Source organism: Lepisosteus platostomus, chromosome 3 (genome assembly GCF_059453375.1).
Source record: "Lepisosteus platostomus isolate fLepPlt1 chromosome 3, fLepPlt1.hap1, whole genome shotgun sequence".
Lineage (NCBI taxonomy): Eukaryota > Metazoa > Chordata > Actinopteri > Semionotiformes > Lepisosteidae > Lepisosteus > Lepisosteus platostomus.
Genome location: NC_142613.1, coordinates 76,437,379 through 76,461,881, shown reverse-complemented (window position 1 = coordinate 76,461,881; position 24,503 = coordinate 76,437,379). Strand labels below are relative to the sequence as shown.

General features: G+C 37.9%; 1 protein-coding gene across 1 annotated transcript; it reads right to left on the bottom strand.

The window, feature by feature from the left end:
- Positions 1-5,638: 5,638 nt before the first annotated feature.
- Positions 5,639-7,105, bottom strand: LOC148675544 (trace amine-associated receptor 13c-like). The gene has a single exon (XM_088623507.1). The coding sequence runs from the start codon at positions 7,103-7,105 to the stop codon at positions 6,056-6,058; it is 1,050 nt and encodes a 349-aa protein (XP_088479633.1). The 3' UTR covers positions 5,639-6,055.
- Between the last annotated feature and the right edge of the window lie 17,398 nt (positions 7,106-24,503).

Sequence of the window (24,503 nt, the reverse complement as noted above, 5' to 3'; positions counted from 1 at the left end):
GGATGGAAAAAAGGGTATAAAACCAACTAGATGATAAAGCCAGGGTGAATTCCTTCTCAGAACGAGCTTGCCTGGTGACGAACTTCCTTAAGGGGGGGTAGTGCAGTCTAAAGACAAAATTGCCTTGACCCCTGCAGCAGAAACTGTTTTTAATGTCTTGAAACAAGCTTTCTTGCAGGCACTGCCCCTGGACTGGATTCCCTCAGATGAATCATCTGTATGTAATCTGTATGTAAGTGAAAGAAATGGGTTGTGAGCTGCTGTGCTGGTGCAGAAGCATGGAGGTACAGTACATGTAGGCATCGTCTGGTGGGTTATTATTCAGGACCCCTCGATGCGGTGGCCAAGGGGCCATATTTATGTGTTATGGAGGCTACCTGCCTGGCTGTATAAACTGTGAAGAATCTGGTGTAGAACCAGCAGAGCCAATGAAAAGATTTAATTGAAACTTGTAAATTTGCTAAATGGAAAACTGTAGCGATTTATATAGACTGTATATATACATTTGGTGTATGCCACAATTTTGGATGGCGGTGGAGGAATAGGGATTTCCTCAACACGGCAGGGACTCCAGTTAAGAATGCTGGGTTTGTCTCTGAACTGTTAGATGCTTTGCAGCTACTGACTGAAGTAGCTGTGGTAAAGTGTAAGTCACATAATAAAGAAATGTTTCCAGTAACCCGAGAGAACAATTTTGCAGATGCAGCTGTCAGGTGAGCAGTCCTGGTAGAGCAGGAGTCTGAGACCCCTGTGAAACCTCTGTTGGTGAAAAGGGGACAGCTACAGGGCATTCAGGCTGTATAGGACATTTAGAGGCCACTAAAGCAGAGAAATGGACATAGTTAGAAAAGAATGTGGGGCTGCATGATAATTGGGGGTTGTGCAGCCAGCACACTAGACGCCCTGGATGCCCTCACAGCCTAATGCCCTTTGTAGCCCAACAAAGGCACTCTGTTGGACACCCAGGTGTGAGTCAAATGGTGTGCTGGTTACCCAAAACTGGGTGGAGACCGGGTTTGAAGCAGTAGCCACTTATGTGGTAACTTGATGTGAGGCTTATCAAAGTAACTCAACTACAGTTCAGGTGTGGGAGCTACAGCACAAAAGGCCATGCTCCTGAGGAACCTTTCATGCACTGGCAAGTTGACAGTTGTAAAGAGAAAACCTGGGCTCTTATAATCTGTTTTCCCAGTGGGTTGCTGCCACTGCCTCTGTGTCTACCAAACACTTGACGACGGAGATAAGCCCTCGGTGGGCACTGCCCTGCCGCTTGTATTATGATGAAGGGATGCACTTCATTGGGCAAGTGTGTCAGGCTGTGGTTGCATTGTTTGGGGTGAGATGGACTGAGATCACCCTCAGTCTGCTTGAACAGTGGAACGAAGGAACAGAACTCTGAAAGATCGACGAAACATCAGACTGAAGGAAGATCGAAGGATTGTACCGTGCACTTTGAATGGCTGCATCTGTACCACCTTTATCATGAATATTTTAATTAAGCAGAGATATTTGCTTCAGTTTTGGAGAGAGTTTCACCAGCTGGATAAAGATACTGTAATCTGAAATGGGCAGTAAAGTCAAGATAAATGGACATCTGGGGGATTTGATTCCCCAGGAGTTGGGAGTATGACATGGGTATTCTCTGTCACATCTTCTCTATGTTCTCTTCACAGAGACATTAACAGAGGTGGTGAGACACAGAGCCCCTCAAAATATTGGGGGTTTCATTCCAGAGCCAGGACACTGAGACCATCAACTGGACTGAGAGAATCAGCAAGGTCTGTCCCTCATGGGGAAAATGTTGGTGTTGAAAGCAGACATCCTGCCGGCTTTGTTTTACCTGGCTATGGTGTACCTGTTGCCGGCCAGACTCAAATGAGTGCTGCAAGGGATGGTCTTCAAGTATGTATGGGGTGGAAGGTACAAGTACATCATGAGTAACCGGATGTGCCAGCCGGTCGAGGAAGGGGGGATGACCTGCCGCATTTCCCCCTGAAACTCGACTACATGCTATTCTGCAACCTCTGTCAGGCGCTGCGGGAGCCCATCAGCCACAAGTACCAGTACTTTGATGAGGCACCTGGTCCAGTGGACAAACACAGGACCAAAAGCTGAAAAGAGACATGAGACCTACACCCACATTGTCAAGTGGAGACAGAGCTGTGCCCACGAGACAGCCAGAGGTGTGCACCTACCACAGAGCCCTGTACAAGGAGGTGAGGGGGTAATTTGTCGCCAGAGAAAGGCTGTGGGTTCCCAGAGAAGCCTGGGAAAGGACACAGCCAAAAGCACTAGACAACAAACTAAATGACCTTAATTGGATGGCTGTGCACAAGAGGTTGGCGATCAGAGTGGTCCTTTACAGACACTTGATCAACAGGAATCCGCATTGCACCCGGGATACATGCTTCACCGAGGAGACGCAGGAGCAAGTGTTCTGGAGCTGCCCCTGTGCCACAGCGGTGTGGGGCAGAATGGACAACACCATGCAACTCCTGGGAGTGAGAACAGTGCCAAGCTATCAGGGCATCCTACTGGGGCTAGCACCTATCAGATCAGACAAAGGGACACAGTACTTGCAGGACTGTGGAACGCGAGGAACACTCTCATCTGGCACAGCACAGAGTGGGGAGCGTTGGAGCTGGAAGAGAGGGAGGATGAAGCGCGACATTGCCACATGGGGCTTCTCCACAGCAGGGAACTTTGGGCCCTGTACAGATACTAAAGTGGAAATCCCTGATCCCTGAGCTCCTGCTCCTTTCAGAGCCGGGACAGGGAAATGACATGGACAAAAGCAAGTGGTAGGGCTTGTAGAGACTCTTTCATTGTGCAAATACAGCCCCATCATCCTTGCACTGATTTATAATAGACAATCTCCTCATTCAGAAAGTTTTTTTTATCTGATGATAGTTTGAAAATTTGTTAGAATGTGTACTGATTGTGAAGTTTTTTCTTTGAAATAAAGTTTATTTTGATAAAAACAAAATATGTGAGGTACATTGGTTTTCCTATGTTTTTTTCTTGATTTTCTCTAAGCTTAACAGCTTAAATCACCTAATCACTTGTGTCCAATCGACTTCCTTACTAATGCCAAAATGCTGCATTATTAATAATAATTGTTTACACTTATATAGGGCTTTTCTGGACACTCCACTCAAAGCACTTTATAGGTAATGGGGACTCCCCTCCACCACGAACCAATGTGCAGCATCCACCTGGATGATGTGACGGCAGCCATAGTGCACCAGAACGCTCACCACACACCAGCTCTCAGTGGGGGGGGAGAGCAGAGTAATAAAGCCAATTCATAGATGGGGATTATTAGGAGTCCATGATTGGTAAGAGCCAATGGGAAATGTGGCCAGGATGCCAGGGTTACTGCTCTTTTCGAGAAACGCCCTGGGACTTTTAATGACCACAGAGTCAGGACCTCGGTTTTACGTCTCATCTGACGGACAGTGCCCATTTACAGTATAGTGTCCCCGTCACTATATTGGGGCATTAGGACCCAAATGGACCACAGGGTGAGCGCCCCCTGCTGGCCCCACTACCACCTATTCCAGCAGCAACCTGAGTTCAAGTATTGATAGGGCCCTCTTCTGGATAAATGAATAATAATATTACTTTGAGTGCCAACATATATGTTCTATAGGCAAGGTGCATACAATGCATATAAGATCATTTATTATTTATTGTTTACCCTTTATTGCATAATTATTTCTTGTAATTGATCTTTGATCTTTCTGGGAATCAATGTACTTCACATTGTGCAACAAAGACTTATGCTTTTTCATAGAATGTTATTGCATGTATGAAATCATGTAATGACATGATAAAGGGTTCAAATGAGAATATTCAAGTATTATAGTCTCATACAGCACGTTTATTACTCCATGCTCCTTGTCAGTTTTGTAGAATATTTTCTCTGGACTTTCATAGATCAGTGTCTTTCTTATTTACTTTGTAAGAACAAAAAAGCTGTCTACTCAGTAAAAGCCATTGAAGAGTGAAATAAATCCTTCAATTAATGTTCAATTTGTTTCATTGTGTGTATCAGTGTCCAAAAGTAAATTAGTTCATGTTTCTTATATTTTGTTAGAAAATGGCTAAGGTTACCTATGCACTTGTTGCTTGCCTTATGTGATAAGTAAAAAGTTGTCACACAATTATAAGGCTATCCATTTAGAACACTCTTTATTTTAATTAAAAAGCACTAAACTTAATTTCTTTAATATTAAAAAGTTTAGCTACAAGTTATTTTAGTTAAAAGTTATTTAGTTAAATTCTAACCAAATTAAACTGCATGACAAAAATATGAGAAAACAAATTCAGTTTTAGGAACAAGTAAAGGTTTATTCCATGCTGAGAAGACACACAACGTTTCGGCTGTGGAGCGTTGTGTGAATTAAAAGTGTACGACTAAAATGTGACTGTCTTCTGGGCATTTTAGCTGACAAAGACTGTGACTAAAACAAAAACTGATGAATAAATTAACACTGCATCTTTGGCAGCAATTAGAGCTGCAAGTATTTTTGGGTCAGTTTCTACCACCTTTGCTTACCAGTTTGGTACATGTTTGCCTAATGTTCTTGGAAGATTTGCTCACGTTTTCTCAAGTTGTTTTGGGGATTTTTCCAAAGTTCTAGCTCTGAATTGGGTTTCCTTCAAAGAGTTTACCAGCACTTTTCTCAATCTATGTTTCTATCAGTTTTTGTACATTTCCCAGTCCTTGCTGATGAGAAACAGAACTATAATATAATACAGGTGGAGAATTTGTATCTGACTATCTCAGTCATTTTAAAAGAGGTCATTCACATCACCTCAGACAGGCTCCCAGAAATTACCAGTTCACCAACAGATCAAAAACTGACAGGTAGATTGCAAAATTGCTGTTTTTTATTCTATGGTACTTGGTACAACAAGGTATGACTCAAAAACAAACACATTAAAAACTTAGTCCCAAGTAATGAGAAGAAAAAAACATCCCGAGGAGCATTCCTTAATGACCGCACAGTTCCTTTTCTCTCTACCAGGTTGCTACAGACCACAAAAAAGATCTTCCACAACCGAACTTTCCTTAAACAGCTTCAGTCTTCCAGGCAACACATACGTTTGCTGTACCAAAGATAGAAAAACACACTGTGCACAGTACTCTGGAACTTGTTGGTAATCCTTTCATTTCCAAACCAGATGTTCCATTAGACCTTCTTTACCCTGGTCGGCTTCAACAACAAACAGGGTAAGATCAAAAGTTGTAAGAAACCCTGTTCTACTGGGTGAACTCTCTTAATTTTGGGCAACTAGATGTATAACTGGAGCCAACCTTTAATGGTTCTTATAACCCAAACTCTACACTGGCATGAAAATGCCCACTCATTTCAATACCGGTTTTACAGCTTTTTTCAGCTGATTGAAAATTTGCCCAGAGAAGACACATTATTTAAGACCAGCAATTTCCAAGAGCTTTTTTCAATGGTCTTGATTGTTTTACACTCATTCTTTTTGGTTTGAGGAGCATTTTCAAGTCTGATGGTTGGGGGGCTTCAGGGACAGATTGCAGGATTGCTCTGTTGAAACCCCAGCTTGGGTTAGGCTTAACATTCCCACACTACTACAACAGAACTCTCCACCTCCGCTAGCCGGAACTGACCAGAACAAGATTTGAATGTGATGTGAGAGTGTCTGGATGTTCAGGGGGGAAAAGCTGACATAAATAACCCAGAGGCTTCTTGCAGGCCTTGTCAGTATGCAGATTGTCGATTGTCATGGTGTTACATTTTTCTTCATCTCTCATTTGTTGCCTCTCTGTCCTTATGTTTTAAATCCTTACTGACTAAGCACCTTCACACACCAAACTTATCACCTCTGACTGTGAAGTAATTGACAGTTCACTAGACAAACAGTGTGTCATTTAATTCAACTCAGTGAAAACTACAGTCTACTGTATTGTTAGTTATCTGCTGTATTGGTCAGGAAGACCAAAAAGAAAAGGGGAGTGGACCCTAAAAAAACACTGGCAATTACATAAAGATCTCAAGTTAACACAGTTACAGCACTATCCAACATACAAGACATTTTCATGTTTGTCTTGAAAAAGATTTATAAACGAGGAGGCTGTACAACATATTTTAAATGTGAATATAAGTTTCAATGACTTCTGAAACCAAGGATAAAGTAAGGCATAGAGAATTGGATTGACACAGGAGTTAAGATAAACTATTACAGTAGGAGTGAAGAGAGCCGCTGTCGTAGATACATTAACATTTCCTTCAGTGAGTATCCAGATGTAACATGGAATCCAACAAAGAAGAAAGGCAAGCACTACAATTCCTAACTTTTTGGCAGCTTTTCTTTCCGATATTTTGGAAATTTTACCTGTGTTTTCTCGCACATGCTTTTTTTCGGCTGAAGAGCTGATTACTTTTGCATGTCTTTTGGCTACTAAAAAAATTTTCACATATAGAGCTATCATTATTAAACAAGGCAAAATGAAAGTAATTATCAGATTAATTATTCCCCATATTTCACTAACTACAAACAAACATTCTCCAAGACAGGAATTTAGCTTATCTGCACCATCAAAATTTCCATTTAGATAAAGAAAAGCCAACATGTAAGATGGTGATAACAGCCAGCTAAATAGTATTAATAAATGCATGACATTAACTGTTATCTTAGTAGAATAAAGTAATGGGTCACAAACAGCAAAATAGCGGTCAATGGCTATTAAAACCAGATTACTGAGAGAAACTGATATAAGAACAGAGTCAAAAAACTTATAAACAGAACACAGCATATCTCCAAAGTACCAACAAGTTTCTATTAAAGCTGTCATACTTAAAGGCAACACAATCAGTCCTACTAGAAAGTCTGCCACAGCCAGAGAGAGCAGAATGAGGTTAGTTGGTGTGTGGAGCTGCTTGAAATGAGAGACGGAGATAATCACAACAAGGTTTCCAAACACCGTTAGGGTAACCATAATTACCAGCACCGTGTATAAAGCAGCATAAGCTGCTTTAGATCGCATTTCTTTTAGACAAGATGCATTGCTCGAAGGAAAACAATACTGCACAGCCTGAGGTTCTTCTGCATGAGCGATTTCCATTGGACTGGAAAAATATGTTGAAAGTTAAATCCACAACAAATTGTTGAAAGAAAACGTTTTGCCTTTTTGTTAATTTTATCCATAAACGTATTCAATACACAGAGCAAAGAGCCATAGGAAGGATTATAAAACAATCAAGGTATTTAGGAATATCTCAAAGTGTTCAAGGAGTTTGATTTTTACTCCTAATCTTGTGTACATTAATAGGTCTCTGCCTCCTCCTACTCCTGCTGTAAGGAGGAGCTGATGAATCTTCATTGGTGAGAAATCTGTGAATGACACCCAACGTGCTCCATGTCTGAACAGAGCCTAGAGAACAGATAAATCTGATTGAGTAAGCTTTGAAAATACGAATTAAACATTTTTGAAGGAAAAAAAATATTAAACAAATTAAATCTTAAAGGATTAGAAAAAGGTCGCTAGATCTTCTTACACTAAAAAAAGTAAGATCAGAAATAAAAAAAATAATTTAAAAAATTAAAAAGAACAGATAATAAATATTAGTATCATAGGACAAACCCTTAAATGTATTATTGCTTTTATTTCAAGTCCTTATAGTAACAACAAAAAGACAAATGGTAGGCCTGTGAAGACTTTTAAAAAAAATTGCATTGGAAGAAAACTTTTAGATCTAGACTCTAATTCTTCCTTTATAAAGAACAGAAGCACAGTATATACAGTATAGTTGATAAAGTAATGCCTCATAGGTGACCCTTGTAACCAAAATTCCTCTCCTAAATGTATTGTCATACAAATGTAATGCACTTCTTTCTTGGGTAATTTTTGTACCAAGATTTTGTAACAAAATCTGAATTTTACATACTTTTCTATTAAAACCAAACAAACATGAATTGGAACCTCTCTGCTATAGTCCTAAAAATACCAAACACTACTAACAATGAACATCATTATGTTTTTTATTGTTTCCTTGATATTCTAGCTGTTTTGAAAAGTAAACCCAAAATTGCTTTTTGATCACATCAAATTTAGAAAACTCAAATGAGTTTATTTTAAAAGATATCTTTATCCCTAGAGAAAATAAGACATTGTCTTCCATCTATCCATTCATTTTCAAACTGATTAATCCAATTCAGGGTTGCAGGGGAGCCCTATCCCATAGTCTATGGGACACCAGTCCATAACAAGACACAGAGAGACACAAACAGACTGACACCAGGGTCAATTTCTGAGAAGCCAAAACCTACAGATGCAGCCTTTCAAAACAAGTGGGTGATACCGCATTATAATGCGATGCGCTTGTCCCAGTGTAACGCAAGTTACCATATTAATACCGGATATTCTTGCACAGTACCGCATGGTACCGCAAGTAAAATAATAGTATCGGGAATTTCCGCAAGGTGGAGCTAATAAAGCTCAACCTCTTATGTTTGAGCTGTTGCCATCAAAGTCTTTACCGAAGATATTACTAATAGTATTAATAATGAATGACCTTGGACAAGCTGTAAACTCAGAGTATTGCCCTGGTCCACATTCTTTTTTTTTCATTGACCGTCTTTGTAAAAGTAACACCACAGCATTTCGTTGATCCAATCACGCATTTGTTTCCAATCATGCAAAGTACAGTAATTTCTAAGAATCTCCGATTCACCATGCCTTTCACATGCTCATAAAAGATATTGATTTAGGAACATAAACATATTACTGTATGCAAACTGTACTGTATACAGGATGTATATGTATATTTAATGTCTTTACTCTGGCTGGTCTCTGTACTTTAAAGAAAAAACACACCAGTAGTCCATTACTCCCTAAACATTTTAAGCATCGAAATAATGTGTATAAAAAGTGGTAGTTTTAAGCTTTTCTGTGAATACGCTCGATACCGTAGTAAACAAGCATACTTTTAGAATTTGATTAATAGGGAATATAATATCTTGTATCTAAAGAAATTAATAATGATATAATTATATTCATGTACTGCAACACAAGAATATATAGTATAGGCATCCTTGATATGAGGACTTTTGTAACCAAATTTCATGTGCTTTTCTATATTGGTACAGTAGGACTAATAGGTTCTAGTAAAAACGTACAGTATTCAGAATTGGTAATGGTTAGAAATCCCATTTTATGATAAGGGACTCTGGTCGCTATCCTAAACATTTAAAGAACCGAGACCAGCCATATACAGTTTATATACTGTAATACTGTATGTTTATGTTCCAAAATTAATATCGTTTATGGCCTTCACATGCGTTATGCTCCTATTCTTTTTATGCTCAGCTACTAAGATTTCCCTTCAGTGGTAAAATTCCATATAAATATTCAATACTAAAACAGGCACAGTAAAGACATTTAAATCTTTCTACAACCAACCAACGTACCACGAGTGGCCCTGTCGGTCAACCAATCACGTACCGCGATATGACTTGTTATGACGCGCGATGACGTAGCCAAATGCCCGCGGTACGTGTTTGTGCCACGCACTTTGAATGGCTCCATCTGTACCAGTGTGTTTTTTGGACTGTGCACCTGGAGGAAACCCACACGATCACAGGGAGAACATACAAGCTCCACGAACAGAGAACCCCAGGTCTATAATGTAGGACTTAGGTTTATGTTGTTGAGTTCTTTTTCTGCAGTTAATTTTGGAAATGAGAGTAACTTCAGGAATAAAACTGTAATTATTGAATGCACTTGTCTTGTGCTGGTCTGTGGTGGAGCTGGGGTATCTGACAGCCTGTGTGGGGTAAAGGATTTAAGCACCTGGAAAACCCCTATGGGAAGTAGTCAGCTGCAAATTGTCACTACTGTTACATTATATATACAGCATATTTTGAGTCATAATTTGTTGCCATGACTTAACACAAATGCTCAGAACACATATACAGTATATTGCAATAAAAAATATGTGGCTCTCTACATGTTATGCATGTTAAGGAAAGAGGTGCTGCCTGTCATATCAGTTGTTATTTTGATATTGTATCCTGTTAGGCATTTCAACGGAGCTTTTACTTATTACAAAAAGGGAGTAACTCATTATTTTGACCGAAAAACACAGTCGCAATATTATGGTACGACAGTAGATTGTGGTTTGGACATTTGGACAAAACGAATCATTATGCGTCATTTTGCATCAAACCACCGCATGCAAATTCGATTATGTTAATAGTATCCAGAATCACCTTGTAAAACGGCCAGGTGGAGATAATAAAGCTTAACCTCTCATATACACCATTTGAGTTGTCACCAGAAAACACCCAGTTTCAAATCCCCATCACTGCTGAGGGACAATCTTTATTCAATTAAGAATTTAAGTTGTATACTCTTTAGACGTTTAAATTTAAACTGTGTATTACTGCATGTTAATCATTAAACATTGAAAAGTTGGTATATTTTATGAAAGCAAGATTAATCTGCTGGACAAAAGTACACAACCTACCACCTTTATCATAAATATTTTAATTATGCAGAAATATTTTATGCATCAAAGTCTTTACCGAATATATTACTAATAGTATAAATAATGAATGACCTTGGACAAGCTGTAAACTCAAAGTATTACCCTGGTCCACATTCTTTGTAACCTTCTTTGTAAACGAAAATACTTTATTTTTTCATTGACAAAAAGTAACACGACAGCATTTCGTTGATCCGATCACACATTCGTTTCCAATCATTCTAAGTAATTCTTGAGACTCTCTGATTCACCATGCCTTTCACATGCTCATAAAATGTATTAATTTAGGAACATAAACATATTATGTTAACTGTACTGTATGTGGCTGGTCTTGGTAGTTTAAAGAAAAAATACACACCAGTGTTCCATTTCTCCCTTAACATTTTAAGCATCAAAGTCTTGCTTGTGGTTATTTCGGACATGTTTTTACCTGCTCCTTCTGACCATATTATCGTACGTTTATGTACTTTTTGAAAAGTGATCGTTTTAACCTTTTCTGCGAATTTGCTTATTATCGGAGTAAACAAAAGCATGCTTTTAGAATTTGATTAATAGGGAATATAATACGGATTTGCGTATCTAAATAAATTAAAAACGGTATAACTATATTCATGTACTGTTGCACAAACAGTAGTATGAGACTTTCCATTGCTATGTGTGGGGATGTCATGTGGCTTGACAGCTTAAGTGACTGAGTTATAACTCTGAGGTCAGGTGTTCAAACCCAGCTGTTGCCATGGGTTTTCTTTTAACAAATAAACATTTCTTTGAAAAACTAAAATAGCAAATATTATTGGCATTATATTGACATTTTTTATATTTTTAAATATCACAACATGTTCATACTGTATGTACACAGCGGTACCGCAGGGTGTAAAGCCCTGCATTAATATTGTGTATTTGCCTGGCACTGCGTGGTTTTCGTATCTCTCTCTCTCCCTCCCCCCCTCCCCGTGTGTTGGCTGTGCCGAATTTCACTCCACTGTCTGAGTCTGTGACTATGTTGTTTGTAAACAAACCGGTTTCACAGGTATTCAAAGTAGAACAGGGCAAGTCTTCCAATGAAAGACACACACTCCCCCTTCCACGGACACATGTTTTCTTAGAAAAACAGATTCACAACGCGAAGCTGTGTCAGTCTTCGGTGCAAAAAAAATCAGTTTGAGCACCGTGGTTGCTGTTTTTAAGAAGCTGCTGAGTAAAGTATAGGAATTTTCCTGCTGTCAGCAGTATCATGTATATAGTTGACCCTTACCTGAATGAAAACATTCAGGACATAAAGAAAGGGATCAGAAATCAAACAAAGCTTTATTCCTGTGCTAGGCTGGGTAATTGGAGGTTATGCTGTTATGCTTCCTATGGTGATATACAGGTTTTTCACATTAAGCCGTATTGAGCAGTATTTCTCATGTTGTGAACATGTGTACACAGCGATCCCCTCGGATTCCAGCTTGTGCGTAATTACGTAACGATGAAAAACCGTAGGTTTAAAAAAAGAAAATTAGTTCACTGATAGTTTTATGTGCAAGCTGTGAACATTTTCACAAGTCGTGGTCTTTAAAATGCATTTGGTTTGAAGGCTTTCTGTGTTTCCCTTCCAAAGATATGAACAAAAGAATATTCGAGCGTGGTAAAAAAACGTCTTGAAAAGAAATGTGTGGTTTAAATGCTATTGACTTGTGAACAGCAGTGAAGGCTGTGAAAACAGTAACCTGTCCCCACACACCCTGCCCCCACTGCCATTAGAATATACACAAAGCACTGAAATCTTTAGAGTAGATGATCAGGTGTTTACCAGAGTAAAGTTAGCTTGAAGTTCGAGAATGATATTGGCACGTCTGTAACTTTTTCACGAAACCTCCTAGAGTTACAAAAACACTTGCTGTGTGTACAAAGTACATTGTTACGGTTTTCACAGCCAGTTAAATAAACACAGCCAAAATGAAACGCTTGGAGTTTTTAATGTAGGGTGCTCTGAACGAGTTAAAAATGTATTTCCCAGAAGCTATACTGATTCTTACAGAAGCCCGTTTCCGCCAGGGAGTAAAGAAAAACGCGCTATGGTATTCTTTCTGATGCAGTGCAGTTAAAAAAATATCTCTGATGCTGTTCCTAAATTAATATTGTTTATGACCATCAGACGCTTTATGATCCTTTTCTTTTTTCCAATGGATTGAACAGGGAGAGGCATTTCATTATGTACTTTTCACTGATGAAACAGTGGCTCTGGAACAGTTTTCAACCATGTCATTTTATAAAAAAGGGGAGATATGTGAACAAGCAAAACCCAAAACATCCACCGAAGGTTAGCCTATTCTACTCTGAGAAGAGTAGAGGGGGTGGAAAGTGCCCGCGGTCATTTAATTAGTATTAAAATTCACAATGATTCCCTTGCAAAGATATGGACATAAGAATAGTCGTGAGTGGTCAAAAAAATGGCATAAAAACGACAAAGTGAAGGCTGTGAAAACATTCACAATGTACTTTATAAACAAAGGAAGTGTTCTCACAACTCTAGGAGGTTTTGTGAAAATGCTACAGGCGTGCCAAAATCGTTTTTGAACTTCAAGCAAACATTACCCCGGTGCCTGTCCCCACACACCCTGCCCCCACTGCAATTGGAATATACTGTACACAAAGAGCAAAGACCCTCTAATGTCAGGCGTATGTGTTAAATATATTTAAATCATTGAATTAATGTTGTTATTGATTTCTTTAGCCTCACAGCAGTGTCCAATAATACTCTTCTAGTGTCTAATTTTTATTTGAGCTACAGACCGTAAAAAACAGGATTCACTTTTTTCCACATATTGATGATAATGATATCAGTAGCAGTTTGAAACTATCCATTGTTATTAATAAATGACTTAGATTCGAACTTGTTGTGATATTTAGAAATATAAAAAATTCAATAGAGTGTCCATAATATTGCAATTTTGTTATTGATATTTGCTATTGCTACTGTCTGAGTCTCTTTGTCTGCACCGTTGGTAAACAAACCGGTTTCACAGGTATTTTCAACCCCCAGTAAATTTCAAAAGTCACAAGATTTCGAAACAAGAGGGCGCCACAGCGGTCGGCTCTGGCTTTCCCATCTATGCCGATGCACTGCAAGTCCCCGTTACCCCCATTTTGATTTAAATCGCAAATGCATTTAATTAAATGTCTTTATTGATTCACAATCTGACAAATGCAACGTAAATCGTTATCTTTGTCTTCTAAGTATCATTTTTATTGTTTAAATACATTTTAGAAAAGTGTAATCTATACTTAAAAACTGTATTTATTTAATGCCACTCGATACTTATATTAATAGAGTTTAGTTGATACTGTTTAGACTTTTAATTATTTTAAACTGTATAACAGCATCATACACATGCTTAAAAGAGAAGAGAGAAAACGCAACGTTTCAGCTGTGAAGCTTTCTTCAGGTGTGAGGGTCTTCAGCTCAAAATGAAACGCTAAAATGTAATGTAGGCTCTGAACGGGTTCAACTATGATTTGGGCTTGCTTGACGTCACTGGCTTTCATCTAAAATCCTGCTTGAATCCCGCTAAACTAAAAATTAGACACAAGAAGAGAAAAGGCTCTGGTAAAATTTCTCTTTTTTTTCCTTGGAAAATATCTTACCTGCTGCAATCCAGCACAGAAGGGTTAAAAAGAAACTCAGACAGGCAGGGGGAGGTGAGTTGTGAAACTGTTACCTGGATAAAGCGGCTAGAAAATAGGTGGATTTACACCTGTGAAAAGCGTTCCAATTTTAATGTGATACGGAAGACATTATTCATAAAAAATGATCTTGTACGGTCTGTAAACTGAAAATGTATGAAGGAGACACGTTGCATATCTCCTCTTTTTACACTTGGAAGAACATTCCAATGTTAATGCGACACTGAAGATATTATTAATAACCTTTTAAATCAGATGGAAGATCTAAAGGGATCTAAAGGGCACAGGTCCCTGCTAGCTATCTAGAGGGAAAGACAGTGACGTTATCGCACAGGCAAGCAGACACACCCTTTAATGTCTTTTTAATGTCTTAAAAATGTCTGTTGTGTCATACAAATGACAAAGTTCAGGTGTCTGTGAAGCAGAAGTCTCTTTATTCCATATGCATATGGAAGTCCGGCTTACAACCACCAGACTTCAAAAATGAGTAGCTGAAGATAGTCCTTTAGACATTAAAACAAAAAGAGTTACTATGTCACATTCTTAACAAATGACAAGACAGCAACACATGCCAATTAATTATATCTAAGTTGCAAACTAGACAACAGTTAGTTCTTTTCATGTTCTGGGCGTACAGCCAGCTTACCAAATACATGCCCTTTATCTTACTGACCAAGGCCAATATATATTTAATATAATATAAGGCTTTATATATATTTGAGCACAAAGCCTACGTCAAGCCACTAGACTGCATAGTTTGCAAAAAAATACAAAAACCAGATATGATATTATCTCACTTCCCGGGTGGCTCTCTTATCTCTTCACTTCTAATGTCAGGCATATCTGTTAAATATATTTAAATTTTTGAATTAATATCGTTATTGATTTCTTTAGCCTCACAACATTATCCGATAATACTACAGACCATAAAAAAACAGGATTCACTTTTTTCACATATTGATGATAATGATATCAGTAGCAGTTTGAAACTATTCGTTGTTATTAATAAATGCCTTAGATTCGAACATGTTGTGATATTTAGAAATATAAAAAAGTCAATAGAGTGTCCATAATATTGCTATTTTGCTACTCTTATTAAAGAAAACTCGTAGCGATAGCTGGATTTGAACAGAAGGAGCACATAAAAACGTTCCCGAAATAACCACATGTAAGACTTTGATGCTTAAAATGTTTAGGGAGAAATGGAATAGTAGTGTGTATTTTTTCTTTAAAATACCAATATTAGCAATATACAGATTACATAATATGTTTGTTCCTAAATTAATATCGTTTATGACCTTCAGATGCATTATGCTCCTCTTTTTTTTATGCTCAGCTACTAAAATTTCCCTTTAGTTGTAAAATTCCATATAAATATTCAATACTAAGCGGATTTAAATGTGCACAGTAAAGAGACTAAATGATTAAATCTTTCCATGACTGACCAACGCACCATGAGTGCCCCTGTCGGTCATTTTGGCCAGCCAATCAAGAGACTAAATCATTAAATCTTTTCACTAACGACCAATACACCACAAGCCCGAAAGCGCAACATTATTAATAATATCTTCCTTGTTGCTCTTTATTCCCTATTATAAAACGGATAATTCCGGTCCTGAAATCTGATTGGCTGACAGACATTTGAAGCCGTGCTATATTCTCTAATACACCCCAGAATTTTGACTTCACTTTGTAATAAAGAAATTTTAAAGACTACTTCTTAGCGTAGATATAAAACCTTGGATTCTCATGTATCTGATATCTTTTTCTGCTGTCTTTGTTGCGCTCTTGAGGATCCTTGTGATATTTTGAGCTCTCGTTGAATGATAAGTGTCACAGTTTAAATCATTTTCATTCTTAGAAATTATGAAACTCTCTGTTAAAAGCAAGGGAGTTTATGTTTGTTATAGTAAAAGAAAATGCCTGATGAACCAGGGCTTGGACAGTTTTTCAGTGCTATTACAATCGATAAAAATGATCAAATAAATGTGCTAAAGAAATAAATTAAAAAAGTCATTTATTCCTTTATCATATTGGCTAGCTAATGTCCTCTCTTTGCTAGTTACTCGGGGCTGTGTTTCTGCGTTGCGTAGCAATGAGGGACTATATTCTCGGGAGGAGGAACGTAAACAGCTTAATTTTCGTGTTAAATTTTTTAAAATAAAATTCATTCTATACAGCAATTGCATATATGGGGACCGTTTTATAAAGCTTTGAAAATGTTAAGGGAGAAATGGAAGGCTGGTGTGTATTTTTTCTTTAAACTACCAAGACCAACCATACACAGTACAGTTTACATACAGTAATATGTTTATGTTCCTAAATTAATATCATTTATGACCTTCAGATGCCTTATGCTCCTCTACTTTTTATGCTCAGCTACTTAAATTTCCCTTTAGTTGTAAAATTCCATATAAATATTCAATACTAATCGGATTAAAACGTGCACAGTAAAGACATTAAATGATTAAATCTTTCCATGACTGACCAACACACCACGAGTGCCCCTGTCGGTCATTTTGGCCAGCCAATCAAGTACCGCCGCATGACGCATTATGACGTAGTGAGTTGCCTTTGCTACGGGTTTGTACCGTGCACTTTGAATGGCTGCATCTGTAACTATACATACTGTATATATAGTTATATATACACATATATTGATGTGACAGAAAAATTCTATACAGATCCAACCATTCAAAATGAGCAAGGTACTTTGCGGTAAAACGAGGTGGATGTGGTGCAATATGCCACATTATAACGCATGCAAATTAAATTATGATAATAGTATTCGGTAGCAGCTTGTAAGACCTTGTAAAACAGCCAGGTGGACCTAATAAAGCTTAACGTCTCATGTATAGCATTTGAGCTGTCGCCAGAAAACGCCCGGTTTCAAATCCCGGTCACTGCTGAGGGACAGTGTTTTTCCAATTTAGAATTTAAGTTGTATACTCTTTAGACTTTTAATAATTTTAAACTGTGTATTACAGCATGTTAATCATTAAAAAGTTGGTATATTTTATAAAAGCAAGATTGCTCAGCAGGACAAAAGTACACAACCTTCCACCTTCATCAGAAATATTTTAATTATGCAGAAATATTTTATGCATCAAAGTCTTTACGGAAGATATTACTAATAGTATTAAAAATGAATGACGTTGGACAGGCTGTAAGCTCAAAGTTTTACCGTATTCTGTGTAACCATCTGCATCAGTTTAACTGTTGCAACACGAAAAGACTATTTTTCCATGGACAAAAAGTAACACCAAAGTGTTTCCTTGATCTGATCACATATTCGTTTCCAATCATATAAAAGTAAGTTTTGAGAATCTCCGATTCACCATGCCTTTCAAATGCGCGTTAACAATATTAATTTAGGAACATAAACATATTATGTAAAATGTATATGGCTGGTATTAGTAGTTTAAATTAAAAATACATAACAGTATTCCACATTCTTCCTAAACATTTTAAGCATCAAAGTATTACATGTAGTTATTTTTTAAAAGTTTTTACATGCTCCTTCTCACTATATTTTACTTTGTAAAAAGTTAGAATGTTTTAACCTTTTCTGCAAATATGCTCATTATCACAGTAAACAAAAGCATACTTTTTAGAATTTGATTAATACGGAATATAATATGGAATCACGTATCAAAAGAAGTTAATAACAATATAATTATATTCATAAAATGTAGCTCAAATCCTGCTAAATTAAAAATTAGACACAAGAAGAGTATTATTGGACAAAGTTGTGAGGCTCTGGTGGACTTTCTCTGTAAACTGAAGAGTTATAGAGGATACACGTTGTGTATCGCCTCTTTTTGTAAAAATGAACATTCCAATGTTAATGCGACACGTAAAATACTATTAATAGTGTAGCGCTTTCAGGCTCACTGCTATTCACAGGGAAGGCAGTGACGCCACCGCTCTGGCAAGCCGACTCGCACAACCTGTAATGCCGGCTATCACCATGAGATTTCTTTTAACAAATAAAAATGTCTTTGAAAAACTAAAATAGCAAATATTATGGACACTAAATTGACATTTTTTTAATTTGATTAAAACGGAATATAATATGGAATTCCATATCTAAAGAAATTAATAATGATATAATTATATTCATATACTGTAGCTCAAATAATCAAAGTAGTACACTTTCTTTGGAAATGTCTGCTTCAGTTTCACTCCTTTCCACGTGAATGGCTGCATCTGTATTACAGACAAAAGCTAGGACCTTATCCTTCCTGCGTTGTATAAGGATCATTGAAGTGAGCTAAACAGATAACAAAAGGTCATTCCACAAGGGTGATAGGATAGAAAAGGGAATATAAAGTAAGGGTGGCTTGGCATCCCTTGTGTAACTAAAGAAGGGAGAACATGTAATTATTATTTGAACATTCAGATTAGATTTTGAGCTGAAGTAGTTCTTAAAACTTTGGTGCCTCCGGGGGAAAGGTTTATGTAATAGAGACAAAAGTACTCACACCACACTCGCCCGTCTTCCAAGCCAGTCCACAATCCATTCTCTCAATCCTTATTCAGTCCGAGTTCCAAAGTCCGTAAAGTTCCACCAATCCACGCCGTATCCAAATCACAAACCGTAAACCGTAAACCATAAACATTTAATTCTTCCGTAAATCTGTTATTCTTAAATCTATACCAATACCAATCGACTTCCACTATCTCCCACAAACGCATTCACCTACTGGATTCCACACTGGTTCACTGTTTCCAGGGCATATATATTTTGTTTCCTGCTGAGACACACCTGTGTCTCGTTGTTTTACGGACTAAGCCCTTTCCATCTGCGGGTATATAAGTCAAGTATAGTGAGCAGATCGTTCCTGAAATACCTGTCCTGGATGACCCTTCCTCTGGTCATCTTACAAAACCTTTGTTCTAAATCCCATAACAATAGGACTCATTAAAATCAATTAACATTCATGAGCAGCTCCTAACAATAGGAGGAGCCACTAACACATAAAAAACAAACACTTTCCACAGACTGGAAGCCAACACAGCAATGTTATAATCTTTTTGTTATCTATGGTAGATGGTTTTGTTCTGGAGAACACATACAGTACCTTTATTTATGGATTAAGTGATTAGAAAACATTTCTTTCATTATAGTTAGTCTGAATTTCTACCTACAAATTTGTGTGGATTTAGTTATAAACATAATATTGTACAATGGAAGTCACTTGTTCAAAAGAAATACCATCTGACAAATCTGAAAATCAGATTTTGTTTTCCATCTGACAACGCATCTTGTCATAAAGAAATTCGATCTACAGCAGCCTATGCTGCTCTGTACACAGTGATGGCTGTGGCTGTTGGACTAACATTGTGTAGGAATCTGTTGGTGATCATCTCCATCTCTCACTTCAAACAGCTCCACACACCAACAAACCTGCTATTTCTTTCACTGGCTGTGGCTGACCTTTTAGTAGCAGCAATTACAATCTTAATAGAAAACTGCTGGTACTTTGGAGACATTATTTGCTCTGTTTACAAATTACTTGGCTGTGTTGTTATTTTTAGTTTCTCTCAGTAATCTAGTGTTGATAGCCATTGATTGTTATCTTGCTGTATGTGATCCACTCTTTTATTCTACAAAAATAACATTGATTTTTATTTTGAAATGATGCCAAAAAGAAAATTGAGGTAAAAAAAAACAGAAAACTGCAGTCCAAATTGGGCAGTGTGCAAAGTTTATGGAAATGTACCCAGAAAGTTTTGCAGCTTTATGCTGTGCACGGTGGTTCTATAAAATATAACATTTTTAGACCTCAATATTTAAGCAAATGTAGTGACAATGCTTATTAATAAGATGGAATTAAGTGTTGCTGTGCTTTCCTAAATGCAATTTCCCTCACGGGATCAATAAAGTATGTATGTATCTCTCTCTCTCTATCTAAATGAGGCCACCATCTCTCTTCCTGATCTCTGTGGTGTAGTTCTCTCTGAAAAGGAGCAGCTCCCAAATGGGGATGCGCCCTGCCATGCCTGGCTATCATGATCAACAGCCATTCCTGGTGCCTATGAGATTCCTGGGAACATTGCAGTCCTAGATGTCAGAGGTCATTGTTACTCATCCCACCAATCGGGAACGTGCAGGGCTTGGTAAGCCCACGTGGGTCTCAAATGCCAGCCAAACTCTCAGCCAATCATCGCCTGTCTTTGTTCTAGATAAAAAGACACTACAGAGCTCAGAACTTTGCTCTCCTTGGCCATTTTCGCCTACCCTCAGAGACTACCCACGTGACTGCCAGTGTTGTCTGCAGTGGGACTTTGTTCTAAGCCCTGCGGCCGAGGTTCCTGTATGTAACCAGACAGAATTCTGCAAAAGCCAACGTGAATGCTCCACCTGATCACCAGAAGCCTACAGTTGGACCTTTGTCGACAATCTGAATAGTTAATTTAGAAGTAGTGCTGTGGCGGGAACAAACCAGTCTTCTTCCCATTTAAAGAGTGACTTGCGCGGACCCGCGGTCACCCTCCGTGCATAGAGACACTCTACTAGTCAACCAGACTACTAGTAGATCCCTGGGAGAGCGATGACTGCACTGCACGCCGCAAACAGATTTCTCCCTTACCCCTTCTTTCGACTCGGAGCTGCACCAGGATTGGTTGGGCTCTGAGCCAGAACCAGCAGTAGGACGGCTATCAAACGCCTCAGCGATTGGAAGCAGCAGCCAGCTGGCCTTTGGTGTCCGTGCCAGGAAACACAAGTCCATATACACTGGATAAATAATCTGATATTCTATATTGCACCGCGAGAATTCAGTTGTTACCTGAACACAGAGATCCATTAATTTCATATGAGTAACGCATTTATGTATAAGTGCCTAATGTAGAACATATGTTTATGAATCTGATTAACAAAGTGGTATAACTGAATGCTATACTAATGCTAATTCCTTGCTTGTATCTCTTGTACCTTCCTATATCTTGGTAATCCTCACAAAAAAGGACCTGCCATCTGTATCCAGGAAGGCTGATATATATACTGTATATGTTTTTTTTGTATGCACTGTTTTATGTATTAATTAATGTATCTTGTATATTAGAATCTGTGTGGGTGTATCGCTGATCTGTTCTCACGGTTGATTTTCTAATAACTATAAAAGAATCACCTTATTATTTACTGCTACAATTAAAATAATGTCCCAGTAAATTGAAACTTGAACTTGAACTTCAACTTTATTGCCATATGTAACCAGTACTGGTACAATGGAATTCTTACTTACAGAAAGTCTCTCGATTGTAAAACAAGTGTAAAAAACAACTTGTTCTTTACAACTTGTTCTTTACTTGTGCATCAAGACAGTGTACAAACAAACAATAGACAATGTGCAAGTAAACATGTAGACAGTTTGAATGTAAACAATACAGACGTGTAAACAATGACTGGAGATGGTGCCATTGCAGCTGCAGCCATTCAAAGTGCACGGCACAGACACGTGCCGGAGGTAATCGCATGATGACGCAAAATACCGCGGTACGTGATTGGTTGACCGACAGGGATACTCGTGGTGCATTGGTCGGTCGTAGAAAGATTTAAATGTCTTTACTGTGCCCGTTTTAGTATTGAATATTTATATGGAATTTTACCACTGAAGGGAAATCTTAGTAGCTGAGCTTTAAAAGAATAGGAGCATACTGTAACGCGTGTGAAGGCCATAAACAATATTAATTTTGGAACATAAACATACAGTATATGGCTGGTCTCGGTACTTTAAAGAAAAAATACACACCAGTATTCCATTTCTCCCTAAACATTTTAAGCATCGAAGTCTTTAACTAACGTGATACCAGAGTCAACAAGCATACTTTTAGAATTTGATTAAAAGGGAATATAATATGGAATCACGTATCTAAAGAAATTAATAATGATATAATTATATTCATGTACCGCAACACAAGAATAGTACATGCTGTACGATGTCTGTTGATAATGTTTCTGTAGGGCTTTTTCAACACTCCTCATGTGACCTTGCCAGTGGCGCTGTGGGTTAGGTTCCTGAATCCCACATCACACGTTGGGTGTTTGAATCCAGCCGGAGCCATTACTTTTTTTTAACAAACATTTCTTTGAAAAAATAAAACGTTTCCCTGGGTCAGAGATTAAATAAAACTTCACTCGCACCAAACAAATTTATATTTCTAAATATCACAACATGATCGAATTTAAGTCATTTTAATAACAATGAATAGTCACCTATGCGTTACAATATAAACATTTATATTGATTTAAATTGAGTTTTGATTTAAATTGCAAATGCGTGTTTAAATATATGTGTTTTTTTATTCACAATCAGACCAATGCAACATAAATTGATATCTTTGTCTTCTAAGTATCTTAAATAACTTTCAGCATAGCTTTCTCCCCGTTTAGATTTATTTTTCTTGGGATCTTGGGATCAAATGTGGAAAGATTAGATTGTAATCGTTTTTATTTTTTTAATACGTTTTAGAAAACTGTAATCTATATTAAAAGCTGTACACTACCTGCTATAAAGATACATATTGTAATACTTTCGGGTTCGGATAGGACAGACACAAGAACTCAGACTTGCGGAGTTAAAGCAAGTTAAAGCCTTGATTTTATATATCACCTTTAAAAGTGGCATCTCAAAGCAATACAGTAGATGTAAAAACAGTTAAAAGGACCACAGATTACAAAGTAAATACCCAACACTGATTGTACCCATCTGTCATGCTAATAAAACACCTTGAATTGAATTGAATTGAATTGAATTGAATTGAGAGAGGGGGGGCGAGCGAGAGAGAACAGCCAAGACAGGCAAATAAGATACACTCCACAGACATTCACAACAGCGACATATCATAAAACATTTGCACATATTGTTAAATTATTACTTGTTTTTCAGGAAGTTAAAAAAACACTTGAATTACTTATCCAGTCTCTTGAAATAAAATTATTTTTCAAGCAATGCAACTAACGTCGGGCAACGTGTTTTTTTTAATCCAACATTGACAGCCACATCTTAAATCTTGTCAGTCAGCTCTTTTTTCTCTATTTGAATTGTGGCGATTCAAACAACTTGGGATAACAAGTGGTCTCAAAGTCACCGAGCTCACAGAGCTTCAACAACAGATGACAATTTCCTTAGTCCTTCCTTAGTCTTCCTGAAATTCCTGAAAATGAATAAAAGCATTTTATCAAAAACACGTTTGCCTTTGTTTGGGAGCTATATTATGTATTTTTCATATGTAAGATATAATGATGTGTTCCTGCTTACACATCGCATGACTTTAAAAGCTAGAAAAACAGGTTTCGATTCACATTATCTGGCGAGCCTTTTATTGTCAAAGGACAACACACTCTCTCTCGCTTGCCCTAAACAGACAATACACAGGGGGGAGGGCAAGCGAGAGAGAGAGAGAAGGGGGGTGATATGTGAATATGATAATGTGAATTCCATCAAGTCAGGCACCTGTGAACTTGCAGTATTCCCAGAAAGAGCCGCATCCCATCCACTGTTCCTCCAGAAAGCTTATGCAGAAGTGAAGGAATTAAATATGGAATTAAACCGGTTTCACAGGTATTTCAAAGTAGAAGGGGGCGAGATTTCCAGCGAAAGACACCTCCCCCCACCTCCAAAACCCAGTAAGTACAGTACTTACTAGTTAAGAAAGCTAGGTGTTAGCATAAATTATTAGTAATCAATAATATTAAATTTAGCACTGTAATAAATTGTGCTAATAATACATTCTATTCTACTCTGAGAATGTAGGGGGAGGAAGAATGCCCGTGGTCTTTTCACTTACTACAATTTTATGGAAACTCAATTGACTTTAAAAAAAAAAAAAACTTTTTTTTGACGGCTGGTACAGCACCCCACCGCGCCCACGCGCCAGCATTATATTCTCATGTACGGGTAGAATATGTTCATCGTCTTCCAGTGAAAGAAGGGTTCCTTTCGCCGTAGTCGGGAGACATTAGAAGCTTGCCACGCCCGGACTGTTACACCAACACATTAGCATGTTAAAGCGATTTCATTGAGGAGCTTAGCTTTCTTAACTAGTAAGTACTGTACTTACTGGGGTTTGGAGGAGGGGAGGTGTCTTTTGCTGGAAATCTCACCCCCTTCTACTTTGAAATACCTGTGAAACTGGTTTAATTCGTCACAGCCAGCACTCCCGCAGAGAGGGGGGTTGTACTTGCAGTGCATCGGTATAGATGGGGAAGCCAGAGCCGACCGCTACGCCGCCCCCCTGTTTGGGGTGCTTATCATTCTCAGTGCATAACAAGGAAGATTAATAAACATAAACATAATCTCA